This window comes from Ursus arctos, unplaced genomic scaffold, assembly GCF_023065955.2.
Source record: "Ursus arctos isolate Adak ecotype North America unplaced genomic scaffold, UrsArc2.0 scaffold_31, whole genome shotgun sequence".
Lineage (NCBI taxonomy): Eukaryota > Metazoa > Chordata > Mammalia > Carnivora > Ursidae > Ursus > Ursus arctos.
In genome coordinates, this window is record NW_026622997.1 from 2,333,979 (window position 1) to 2,346,965 (window position 12,987).

At 52.7% G+C, this 12,987-nt stretch overlaps 1 protein-coding gene and 1 long non-coding RNA gene across 2 annotated transcripts in view; one reads left to right on the forward strand and one right to left on the reverse strand.

Annotated features, from left to right (window-relative positions):
* PRSS16 (serine protease 16) lies at positions 1–7,708 on the reverse strand. The gene is made up of 12 exons (XM_026511165.2): positions 7,639–7,708; positions 7,404–7,564; positions 6,597–6,696; positions 6,349–6,478; positions 4,937–5,060; positions 4,627–4,704; positions 4,489–4,536; positions 3,589–3,879; positions 2,703–2,844; positions 588–767; positions 365–510; positions 1–251 (listed from the first exon to the last, which is right to left on the reverse strand). The coding sequence occupies exons 1-12, from the start codon at positions 7,706–7,708 to the stop codon at positions 183–185; spliced, it is 1,539 nt and encodes a 512-aa protein (XP_026366950.1). The 3' UTR covers positions 1–182.
* The window catches only part of LOC130542247 (uncharacterized), a 27,204-nt gene continuing 19,460 nt past the window's right edge, over positions 5,244–12,987 (forward strand). The window contains exon 1 of the long non-coding RNA XR_008956673.1: positions 5,244–5,510. This is a non-coding gene — a long non-coding RNA (uncharacterized LOC130542247). The remainder of the gene's footprint in view (positions 5,511–12,987) is intronic.

The window sequence follows — 12,987 nt, forward strand, 5'->3', positions numbered from 1 at the left end:
TTGTATTTACACAACTCTTGGTCACACAACACATTCAGTTCGGAGTGAGGACGTTTGTGGAAACAGGTGCTGAAGCCTGATTCTCGGAAATTTCCTTGTCCAACACAAGCTGCTTTCTCCCATCCAGTGAGTACATCCAGGACTGAGGTGGCCACGCAGGGAGTGGCGGGGGTCTGGGCCCCTCAGCCCCCACTGCTCACCTGGCTCTCCTTTGCCGGCCCGAGCCAGGTCTGCAGCTGCTGGAGGACGCTCTGTGGAGAGGTGGGGACAATTGTGCAGGTCAGACTCCAGCCTAGCAGAGGGCAGGTGCATGTAAATTGTATGCAAACGACATGCTAATTCCCCAGAGCACCTGCTCTCTTACCTGGCGCCCTAGGCGGAGGCTGGGGGAGTCCGAGGGCCTCTCGGGTGCCATGTCCATGCAGTGGGAGGCACCAGGGATGAGAAGGGCCGACTCCGAGGGTCCCGAGGCTTGTGTTATGCTCAGCACATGCCAAGGGTCTGTGTCCCCTGGTAGGAAAGGGAAGAATGGTGTGCCTCACCCAGGTTGGTGGAGGTCAGGAGGCAGGTTCTGGTGGCACGCTCACCATTAACGAAGAGCACGTGGGTGGCCCCCGGGGTCTGGCCACCATAGTAGGAGTTGGTCTGGGCCACGGCCCGCGCTACGGATGCGGTTGAGAGCCCAAACACCTGCTCACATAGCTCCAGCTGGGAGGGCAGCGCTGGGAGCTGGGAGAAAGGGCATCTGGGGTCCTCACACGTGACATCTGAGGAGGGAAGACAGCTGTAAGTGTGGGGCCTACAGCCCTCGCCTCTAATAATCCTTTAGAGAGCTTTCTCTGGTGATGACCAAACCAGCTCCCTACCCTCCCTTCAGTAAGTTCACGGTCCTGTCAGAGAGACACCCCCACCCTCACTGCCCTCAGACGGTGACCGCCCAGAACCCAGGAGGTCCTGTCTGTGATGGACAAAGGCCTGGGGTAGGAGGAATCCTAGAGGGAGCATGACAGGCTCCAGGAAAGCCTCCTGCCAGGGATAAAGCCTTCAGGACCTCAGAAGAGTGAGCCAAGCAAAGAGAGAAAAGAGAAAGCCCCAGAAATAGGGGAGACCACAAGTGCACACGGCTGGCGAGACAAGGGGGCACGGGAGTGTAGAATACATACTGGACCATGTCTCCCAGCTCCCCCACGCCTTCCGCCATCTAACTCCCTCAGCCTTACACTCACTCACTCCTTTCTCCACCATTTATTGAGCACCTCCTGTATGCTCAGATGCATCGTGACCGGTATTGGGAGTACAATAGCAATGGAGACAGTCCCAGGCTCTGTGGTAACAGGACTCAGTGCAGAGGGGGAGACGGGCAATAAGGTCTGTATGATGAGACTGTGGGAAGTGCTAGGGAGAAAAATACAGAGCTGTGGAGAGGGTAGAAGTGGAGGCCAGGAGGCAGACTGAGCTCCAGCAATCAGGTAAGACTTCCTGAGGAGGAAGCATCTTGTATTGAGACTTGAAGAGGAGTAAACTGTGTGACGAGAGGAAGATGAGTAATCCAGGACAATGAACAGTATGGGCGAAGTCCCTGAGGGGTCAGGAAAACTGGTACACCAGGGGGTCGAAACACATAAAGTCTTGTAGTAGTAATAATAATAATAATAATAATAATAATAATAATAATAGTAAGTACTTAGGGAGTAGTAAGTACTCAGTGTGTGACATATATTACCTCCCTTAATCCTGAAAAAACCTTATGAGAGAAGCACTGTTGTTATTCCCACTTTACAGATGTGCAAACTAAGGCACAGAGGGAGAGCTTAGGTTATTTGCCCAAGTTCGCACAAGATCACATGGGTATGAAACAGTGGAGTTGAAATTTGAACGCTTTGCTTTAAAACATTTCTTCGTTGACTTCGGGAGATGTGGAAAGGATCTGAACTCTGGGGTAGGGTACCCAGATTTAGCAAATGAAATTACAGGATGTTCAGTTCCATTTGAATTTCAGATAAACAAACACTTTTTTAGTATAAGTATGTCCCATGCGATGTTTGGGACATGTACTAAAAATGTTTATCTGAAATTTAAATGGAACTGGGCATCCTGTATCTTATTTGGCAACCCTACCCTTGGGTCACTGAAGAGCCATGAAACGGTTTTGAGCAGAGGAAGGACAAGGTCGTATTTAGAAAGATCTCTCTCTACGCTGTGAGGAAACTGGACTGTATGGGTGAAAAGAAGGCCTGGAGACCAGAGGGGAGGCTGGGTCAGGGTTGGAGGCAGGAGGGGCTGGGGGCTTCCACCAGGACAACAGAGCTGGGAATAGAGAGGGGGGTGAGGTGAAGAGTGCACAGGGCTCAGGGACTGACAGGCTGTGGGGACAAAGGGAAGGAGGAATGCGAACCACTGCCGGGTTTCTAGACAGTAACCAGGGAGACGGTAGGGCCCTTCCTGGGGCAGGGACACGGACAGAGAGCAGACTGGAGGGACCATCACCCATGTGGAGGGCTGTGTGTGAGAGAAGGTATGTGAGGGCCCAGTGCACACACATGCTCCAGTAGTCTCTACCCTCCAGCCCACACCTGCAGGCTAAACAAGGCCCAGCAGTCTGGCCAGTTGTCCCTCCGAAACGAAAACCATCCAGACCCCCTTGAGGCAGCTCATGTGGGCACAGCACAGAATGGCTGTTTTGGGGGGTGAGGGTCACTCACAGAAGCCGAACTCCGTGCATGTCTGGTATAACCACTGCCGGTCACCCACACCAGACACATGGGGGTCTGTGACCCTCAGCTGTGCCACTGTCTCCGCTCGGGAAAAGCTTAGACACCGCTGACCCAGGCTGCGCATGACGACCTAGGGGAAAACACACACATGGATTCCTCCTGTCCCCGCAGCAAGTCAGGGCCCAGGGCCTGAAAGCATACACAGGTCCCTACAAGTCAAAAGGTCAGGAGTTAGAAGAGCTGCAGAGTTCTCCTGGGAGTCAGGTGTCGGAGCGAGTGGGTGCCTGGGTCCCTGTGGGTTAGAGGTACTAGACGGCTGGGAGACCCTGGGCAAGTGATCATCTCTTGGACCTCAGTTTCCTCATCTGTAAGTGGGGGTAAAAATAGTGCCTATCTCCTAGAACTATCGCGAGGATTCAGTGAAATAATATATGTGAAGCACTTTCTACAGCATTTGCTCCAGACAGAGCTGGAGAAGTAACAGCTGTGGATTCTGAGAAGTGACTGTGGATTCTGAGGCTGGAATCCCGGTGTCTAGGAGAGCTCTGTCCCGAGGGCTACGTTTCCTCCTTCCTTCTAAACATGCTATTTGAGCATTTGCTAGGCGCTACACTCTGTTGCAGACCCGGGGAAGTGTTCGGAACAAGATGGGCAAAAGAGCTACCAGTTATAGTCGCTAACATCTGCAAACTGCGTGCTTAACTTGACCGACTTCACTGAATCTCCCTGAGGGCTCGGAGGTGTCACCCCTATTTCATAGATGAGGAAACTACGGCTCAGAAGGGTTCACGCTGGCCCAAGGTCCAGCAGCGGGGCAGGAACCCCTGCCGACTGATCCCCGCCCCCTCGTAAAGCCGCGCGCAGGGCCGCTCACCTGTACTGCCCGCCGGAGCCCGTGGTAGGACGCAGAGCAGCTGCCGTTGCGCCGGCCTTCGAGGAGGAGTCCGCAGAGCCGCCGCACGCTCAGCGGCACTCCCGCCTGCGCGTCGTACTGCACGGCGCCCCCCACCAGGGCCTGCAGCGCCCCCAGCAGCTCCGCCTGGTCCTCCGCGCCGTCCAGGGACGAGCAGGCGCCCAGCTCCGCCCGCAGTGCCGCGCGAGCCGCCGCGCCCGCGCGCAGCCGCCGCTCCACCTCCGCGAAGGCTGCGGACGCCGCCGCCCGGCACTGCGGGGAGCGAGGGTCCGCGCTGGTGAAGACTCGGGCCTGCGCCTCGCCTTTCTTTGCCCGGGACCCGCGACTTTCCCGAGCGCACCACTTTCCCGGAGCTCCCGCCCGAGGCCGCGCCCCCTGGCGGTGTTCCTAGCGACTGTCTCCCCGGGGCCAGCCCCGCTGAGCCTCTCCCTCCTGATAGGGTCGCCCCCCACGACCCCACAGCCCCGCGCGGAGCCTCTCCCTCCTGATGGGTCGCCCCCCACGACCCCACAGCCCCCCGCGGAGCCTCTCCCTCCTGATGGGTCGCCCCCCACGACCCCACAGCCCCGCGCGGAGCCTCTCCCTCCTGATAGGGCCGGCCCCCCACGACCCCACAGCCCCGCGCGGAGCCTCTCCCTCCTGATGGGTCGCCCCCCAGGCCCCGCCCCGCGTCAGCCCCTTCGCGCTTGCGACGCCCGGCTTCTCGGTGCCCCGCCCCATCTCTCGGTTCCCGCGTTCTTTAGAATCCGCCACCTTCCGGGTCTCGACCTCCGTCAGACCCCGCCACCTTGCAAGCTTCGCCCTTTTTCTCTGGCAAGGCCCCCTGTCCCCCCAGCCCCCTCGGACGGCCCCGTCTCCTACCTCCGGGGATCCGCCGACAGCCGCGCTCGTTAGGCTTCTGGACACCACCTGCGGTGGGACCGCGAGAGAAGGAATCAGGGGGCTCCCCGCACCCACGACCGCCCCCGCCGCCCGCCGCCCGCCGTCCGCCGTCCTGACCTCGTTATACTCCGAGAAATCCAGCACGGCGCGCACCGGAGCGGAGGAGGCGACGGAGGCGAGAATGAGGTGAGGGAACTGAGGGAGGACAGCGGTCAGCCTGCGGGCCGAGGGACCGGGACCCCGCACCTCCCGCGCCCGCGTCACTCCCGCGTACTGTGGTCTTAGGCAGGACCCGACCCTCTACTCGTGCACTCTGGTGAAGACAGCTCTGGGGGACAGGAGGTGCGGGGGGAGCGAATGGGGCCTGGGTACACCTGCCGTCTGAGACGGGGCCCCTCCCCCAGCCCGCCCCGAGGGTCCCGGGGACCTTCAGCCTGGCCCAGGCAGCCAGGGAGCCGGCGTACGAGCCTCCGAAGCAGATCCAGGGGCTGGCAGTAGAGACGTTGAAGAGGCGGGCGAGTGCCCGGCGGGCAGAGGCCACGTCCGCCAGCCTGGGGGCAGAGGGGAGGCTCTGTGGGCCCTCCTCGCTGGGAGTCCCCGCGCATTCCCTCCCTGCGCGGGCGGGGACCCGAGACGTGGCCGGGGGAACCTGGCCGGACGCCGGGGCTCTTCTCGCGGGATCCGTGTGACGGCGCCCTGCGCACATTTCACCAAGTGCTCCTCTGCGCCAGAGGCGACCCCTCCGGAAAGCCTCCGCCCTCCTTCCTCGGCTACGTGGGGGAGGAATATCTCTAAGGCATTTCAAGCGGGAGCCTGACAAATACAGGGAAGGGTTGGGGCAGAGAAGGAGAGCTACTCAGGAAGAGGAGGGGTGCCAGGCTGGAACCGTTAGAGGCCCCCAGAGGAAGGACAGACACAGTTACAAAGAAAGACGTTGGGACGCATCTAACATCGTCTTTTCTATCCCAGGTGTTTTCTGTCTTCCCGGACTTTCTGAAACGGTGAGTGCCATCCTCCTGCTGCTGGAAACCCGTATAGCTTGTGACAAAATGGAAAGAATCACAAACCCAGAGGCAAAGAGATAGAGGTGGAGACGGAGGGAAGGAGGCAAGAGGGAGGCAGAGAGACGCCAGGTGGAAGGAGAGGGACAGGTCCGTCCTGCTCGGAACAGTGCAGAACGGAGGAGCAGGTGAAGGACCCTGGGGACTGGGAGGGGCTGCTAACAGGAGCAGGGGTCCCAGAGGGGGCTGAGGGAGGGAGGATGTGGGGGAGACCCACTCCCTGCAGAAGGAAGCACTGAAAGGCTCCAGGCAGCCCTGTGCTCGAAGTCTGGAGAACAGCACGGACCTCTGTGTAGCTGGAGCCCAGGGAGTGTGGGAAAGTGGAGGTCAAAGGGCTCGCTGCTGACCCAGAGCCCACTGCGAAGATGCTGTTTCCTCTAAGTGAGATGAGAGGCATGTGAGAGACGTGAGCGAGGGAGAGGGAGCGCTGGGGTGCGCTCTGCCCGTCCCCTCTGTACAATATACTGACGGCCCCGGAGCAGAAACCGAAGACCAGAGGGGTGTCTGTGTCACCCAGGGACCAGACTCGGGTGGTCTGGACCAGCAGGCTGCAGTGCGACAGGAAGAGGTGCAAATATGGCCTGAGAGGAGGGGTGGGGGGACGGAGAACCAAGATCAAGGGAGAAAGCATAAGACACCAAAAAAGAGAAGAAAACATGAACCAGAGCCCCAGGGGTCCACTTTGGGCAGTGGGACAGAGGAGAAGCAAAGCGCTGCAGGGAGGCTGAGATACGGACCCTCAGTCCCACGGCCCCAGACACTTCCCGGCCTCACTCACGCGTGGCGACTGGACAGGAAGCGGAGCTGGGCCACGTCCAGGCCCCCAGCAGGTATACTCAGGCCATAAAACCTGTGCTCCAGGCCTATCACCAGGGCTCCCCAGGCTGGGGCCAGGGCTGCAGGGTGCCCTGTGAAGAGTATATGGGGGTGGGATGCAAGCTGCCCCCCTCACAGCACCATAAGGCGCAGCTCCCCTCCCTGCCCCACCGGCTTCCCAGCCCTGTCTTCCCCACCCTTGCTTCTTACCTCTCATCACTGAGCCAGACCTGAGGCTGCCCTCGCCCCCCAGATGCAGGAACACGGGTCCACGCTGGCTGGCCCAATGCTGGTCATTCACCCAGTACCGCTAACAGGTGGGATGGGCAAGAAGAAATAGGATTGAGAGTCTTGACCTCTTCTTTCTTCCCAGTTCATTGGAGTCTCTTTCCCTTATGGGTCTTTCTTTATATATTTGGTAGGATGTGAAGTAGCCTTGTTTATTTTATGTGTTCCTTTCTCTCCTGCTTGTCTCTTCAGCTAGAACGTAAGATCTGTAAGAGCTGCTGGTTTGCCAGCTTTTCACTCTCTGTCCCCGGGTCCAAGGGTAGGCTTTAGCAATGGGAGGCTCTTGCTGCATATTGAAATGATGGCTGAGTGCAGATGGGTTTGCAAGTGGGGCCTAGGTGAGCTGACCTTTGTAGACTGTGTGGAGAGTAGGTGTGAACACTGGTAAATTTGGGCATTCATTCATTAGATCTCTTCAAGTTTCTGTTGTGAGGCTGGTCTGGTTCCATTCTGGTCCAGACTTCCACTACGTACTGAGACCTACATGTTGGGGGTGGATTTGATGTTGAGTCTGAGGGATGGGGAGAAGTGGGGGGAAGGACACCGCCTGAGGGACACAGAACATGGAGGCTGAGGACAGAGAGGGGAGCCCAGGGGACCGAGGGTACAGCTAAGGGCCAGAGGGGCGCTGGCAGTAGGCAGAGAAAGAGCCTGTGGGGCCTAGCGATGCGGGGACTGGGGATGGAGCTAGGGAAGGAAGGCCATGGGCTCCCCTTCTCCTGGCCTCACCTGCAGGAAGGATCGCTGGTCGGAGGTGTTGAAGGGGTCCAGTGGCTGCTCCAGCCACCCTTGTTTCGGGAGGGCCCCAGCACCTGGGCCTAAAGTCAGGCTCAGGCCCTGGCTTTCCTGAAACCGCTGAATGTGCTCCCCCAGGAGCCTCAGGAGGGAGGCTGTGGGACACAGGGGGGAGGAGTCAGGCCAGGCGCCCTTCGGAGCCCCTGCCTGACCCTCAGCGTCTTCCTACCTGGAGCTGAGGGCCCCCCGAGGGAAAGCAGGAGCAGAGGGCCCAGCCACAGGGCAGGCCTGCCAGCCATCCCGGCTTCTGCGCAAGTCTCTACGTGCTCTGTCCGCCCCACGCATGGAGGCCCTTCATCAGGTTCCTAGGACTGGGCCTCAAACTTATAGCCTTTCAGCAGGAGCTCGGGTTTCGGGTGCCTCTCCCGGGACAGGCCAAGCGTCTGTGGGAAGCACCGCAGCGGGGCAGAGACGCCGAAGTCTGTCCAGAGAGGCCTGCTGACGCGGCGCCTGACTATCCAGTTTCTCTCTCGCTCGTTGCCCTTGATGTCCCATCCGTCTGTTCCCCAGCGCCCCCTTTCTAGGCCTTAGTCTGTGCTCTGCCCTTCAGACTACACCCCGGGACCTGACCCTGCCTGCCTCTCTCTGCGTTCCTCGGCCCCTCTCTTCTCTTTTGCCTTCTCTACTTGAGCATTTGTCTGTCTGTGTCTGACTCTGGCCCTGCTTCCCAGTCTCCCCCTCTTTCCGCTGCTTATCACAGCCCCTCAACGCTGTGACCCCCAGTCTCACCACTCTTTAAAAAAAGTCTCCTTTGGGGAAGGAGAAGGATTCCCCTTAGTTTCAAAGAAGCACAAGAATGTCAACAAACTTTTTACTTTTTAAGTAAAAAGAGGGTCTGGCCGGGGGCTGTTAGCTCAGGTGGGTAGGAGGTGATGCTAACAGGCCGGCAGTTGTGGGCTCGACCCCCAGACGGCCCAAGAAAGGCCTTAGTTCTTGTGTTAAAAAGAAGATTAAGTTTGCTGCGGTCACCTCAGGCCTTGGAAATAACTTCTCCAACATGAAAGTGAGATTAAATGTTGACTGATTTCTTAGTCCTCAACAGTGACACCTGCCTTCTCTGTCCCCCTCTCCAAGTGGGGGCGGGGAGAAGGAACAACTTGAGAATAAGTGGCTTTACAGGCTTTGGATAGAAATCTTAGTAAAGAAAACGAGGTACCAGAGTAGGGGTGGGACTGGAGGGACACAGGATCCGCTGGCCGCTGGCCCCCCGGGCGCCCGGTGTCCTTGTCCCGTTGCCAGAGCCCAGCCGCCGTCTCCTCGTGGCTCTTCCTGGCTTCGCGAGCCTGCTCCGCTCCTCGTCTTCCCGCTGCCTCTCAGCACCGTTGAAGTTGGCATTTCGTATTGTTTAAAAAATCAGATCGGACACAATGTGTACCTTCCTTTCCTTTTCTTTTTAAAAAGTTATCGGTTTGCTCCCACCAGAATTTCTTTCTACGAAGACAGGTTTTTGTTTTGTTTTTGTTTTTTTTCTGGATCTCTAAGACCAACAACTGTTTGGAACCTAAGATAGGCATTCAGTGAGTATTTGTGGACTGCGTGTGTGTCTGAAGCCTTTCCGTCAGAGTGTGTTTTCAAATGTTGGCATTTGGTTTGCTGAATCTGGTTATACACCTGTATAAAGGACTAACGGCTGCCCGGGTCTCTATTTGTGACGAGACAATATAGTTGTAAAGGCCGTGTTATTGTACAGGACATGCAAGAATATCAGAAACGAGAAATGAATTAAAAAATATAACCCCAGCAAACAATGAAAGGTAGATGTTTCAGATTTGACAAAGGGGCATTTTTAAAGGATGATGAAAACCATCACTCAGTACTTGAAATATGGAGCCGAAGCTCACTTAGGGAGAGAGCCACGCTGGGCGGGCACTGGCCCTTTGAGAGAGCCGAGGGGTGATGTGTTTTGGGGGAGGGGGCTCATGGAAGGGGCGACTTTGGGGGGCTGAGTGGGTTGACACAATCTGTGGAAGTGTGATTTTGGGGAGAGACTGCAGTTGTTTGGTTGGCCCTCAAGGGCCTGTTTCTTGAGATGAACGCATTTCTGACCGGCTGACATTCAGAAGGCAGGGGTGGACTGTGATTCATGGCCTTGAAAACAATTATCACTGATAGATTGAATTGATTTAAAATCGGTTCTGGTGGCTATTGGTATGGCTGCAGAATAATGGGTCTTTTGTAAGTTTGTGAGGAGTTTATGTTCTCAGCATTTTACTTCCATCTAAAGGCAACATCTCTCCCTTCCTCCCTTCCTTCTTCCCTCCCTCCCTTTCCTATCTACTTATTTATTTTAATATTCGAGTAGTGTATAATAAAACCGATTTTATCCCTGAGCCTCTCAATCGATCTTAGACACCTTTCACTGTTAGTTCAGTGATGAGATGAGTAGTGGAGATGGAGTTAAGGACACGACGAGGGGTGGGTGATGAGGCTTAGAAATGGTGTAACTGGCCGGGATGGGTCATGATCATGGTGTGGGTGATGGTGAAGTTAGGGTAAGAAACTGGAATATATGGAGCACATAACTGGGTAATAAAAAAGGTGATTTTTATTTTGGTCTTTTTGCATCAAATCAACCAGAAATAATTAACTACTGTGATGGGTTTATTGCATGAATAACCCCAGTGCTTCTCCCTTCCCTTTGTTCATGTTGTTTTTCATGTGACCTTGTTCTGCCTTCCCACTGTCTCTTGGCTGCGCACTGTGACTTTCAGAGGCCAATGGATATTAGCAAAGTTGACAAAGAAGATTCTGGAATGTGCCCTGTGCTCTTTCTGCTTGCTTGTTTTGGTAGCTGTTTTAACTTTTTGTTAGTTTGCTTTTTAAGTAGTCTTTATTTTTTAGAGCAGTTTTAGGTCCATAGCAAAATTGAGTGGGCAGTTCTCCTATACCCCTTCCCCACCACACACACAACCTCCCCTACTATCAATATCCTGACTCAGAAGTTACGTTCGTTACAACTGATGGACCTACACTGACGTGTCATTATCACCCAAAGTCTATAGTTTGCATTTGGGTTCATTCTATAGGTTTTGCCAATATATGATATATGTTTACCATTATAGTATAATACAGAAAGTTTCACTGCCCTAAAAATCCTCTGTGCTCTGCCTGTTTGTCCGTCTATCCCTCCTAATCCCTGACAACCTCTGATCTTTTTACCTTTGCCTTTTCCAGATACCATATAGTTGAATGATACAGCACGTAGCCTTTTCAGATTGGCTTCTTTCACTTTGTAATATGCCTTTAAGGTTCCTCCATGTCTCTTGGCTCCATAGCTCATTTCTTTTTAGTGCTGTTTAATATTCCATTGTGTGGACATACCATAGTTTACTTATCTACTTGCCTACTAGGACATCTTCATTGCTTCCAAGGTTTGGCAATTACGAATAGCGTTGCTATCAAACATCTGTGTGCAGGTTTTTGTGTGGACATAAGTTTTCAACTGGTTTGGAATAAACATCAAGGAATGCAATTGCTGGATTGTAAGGTTGGTGAGAGTATGTTTAGTTTTGCACAAAACTGCCAAACTGTCTTCCAAAGTCGTGGTTGTACCGTTTTGCATTCCCACCAGCAACGTATGAGAGTTCCTGTTGCTCCTCGTCCTCCCCAACGTTTGGCGTTATCAGTGTTTTGGATTCTGGCCATTCTAATAGTGTGTGGTAGTATCTCATTGTTGTTTTAACCTGCATTTCCATAATGACATGTCATGTTGACCATCTTTTCATATGTTTATTTGCCATCTGTATTTCTTTTTTTGTAAGATGTTTGTTCAGATCTCTTGCCCATTTTTAAATTGGGTTGTTCATATTCTTGTTGAGTTTCAAGAGTTCTTTGTATATTTTGGATAACAGTCCTCTATCAGTTATGTCTTTTGCAAATATTTTCTCCCACTTTGCAGTTTCTCTTCTCATCCTCTTGACAGTGTCTTGCAGAGCAGAAATTTTTAATTTTAATAAAATCTAGCTTATTGATGGCTTCTTTCAATGGCCCATGCCTTTGGTGCTGTACCTAAAAAGTCATCACCAGAACCAGAGATCGTCTATATTTTCTCCTATGTGATCTTCTAGGATTTTTAGTTTTGTGTTTTACATTTAGGTCTATGATTTGTTTATTTTTTTCACATTGAACATGCAATTGTTCCAGCACTATTTGTTGAAAGGACCGTGTTTTATCCATTGTATTGCTTTTGCTCCTTTGTCAAAGATCAACACATTAAATTTGTGTGGGTCTGTTTCTGGGCTCCCTATTCTGTTCCACTGGTTTATTTATCTATTTTTTTGCCAATACCACAATGTTTTGATTATCGTGGCTTTATAATAAGTCTTGAAGTCTCGAAGTCAGTGTCAGTCCTCCAACTTTATTCTTCTCTTTCAATATTGTGTTGACAATTCTGGGTCTTTTGCTTCTCTATATAAACTTTATTCTCTTTTAAAAGATTTTATTTATTTATTTGAGAGAGAGGGCACAAGCAGGTGGACTGACAGTCAGAGGGAGAAGCAGACTCCCTGCTGAGCAGGGAGCCTGATGTGGGGCTCAATCCCAGGAGCCTAGGATCATGACCTGAGCAGAAGGAAGATGCCCAAATGACTGAGCCACCCAGGCACCTCCTCCACATAAACTTCAGAATCCGCTTGTTAATATTCACAAAATAATTTGCTGGGGTTTTGATTGGGATTGTGTTGAATCTATAGATCAAGCTGGGAAGAACTGACATCTTGTCCATGGTGAGTCTTTCTATCCATGAACATGGAATATCTATTTTGTTCTTCTTTGATTTCTTTCATCAAAATTTTATAGTTTTCCTCACATACAGATGTTATACAAATTTTGTTAGATTTGTACCTAAGTATTTCATCTTAGGGGTGCAAATGTAAATCACATTGTGTTTTTAATTTCAAATTCCAATTTTTCATTGCTGGTAAGTAGGAAAGTGATTGACTTTTGTATTTTAACCTTGTATTGTACAACCTTGCTATAATTGCTTATTAGTTCCAGAAGGGATTTGTTTAGTATTTTTTCCTGGTTGCTTTTGCTCTGAGCCATTGTCTTGAGAACTTGCCTGGGTTTAGCATGCTAGGGAATATGAGGTGTATGGAGATTGGCTGATTGTCTGTTGTTCACCAGTCATGTGAGTCAGCCCAGCTGGGAGATAAACAGTCCGGTCCCTCCTAACCTATATTAGTTAACCGCAGACTAGCAAGCTAAATAGATTGTCATTGTTTAAAGCTACTGAATTTAGATAGTTTGTTAAGCAGTAAATTTGAGGCAAGAGACAACTGATGTGTACATTAAAATAGCATTCATTTTACTCCAGCAGAATTAGCCTCCTTGCTATTCCTTTAATGCACAAGGTAAATTCCACATCAGGGTCCCTGTGGGCACGATAGCTTCTGTCTGGAATGACTACCTGGACAGCCCCATGGCTCATTTATTTTCCTCCTTCAGATTTTTGCTCAAATGTCACCAATAATCCATTTAGAATTTGAAAATAAAAATTCACCCCTAATGTCCTTCTCTC

What these genes read in the sequence shown, in the direction of transcription:
- PRSS16 (XM_026511165.2), bottom strand. Translation starts at nt 7,708, where the DNA reads ATGGCTGGCAGGCCTGCCCTGTGGCTGGGCCCTCTGCTCCTGCTTTCC. An exon ending in ACCAGCGATCCTTCCTGCAG is followed by an intron (nt 6,697 to 7,403) that starts GTGAGGCCAGGA and finishes CCCACCTGTTAG; the next exon opens with CGGTACTGGGTGAATGACCA. An exon ending in ATGCACGGAGTTCGGCTTCT is followed by an intron (nt 768 to 2,702) that starts GTGAGTGACCCT and finishes TTCCCTCCTCAG; the next exon opens with ATGTCACGTGTGAGGACCCC.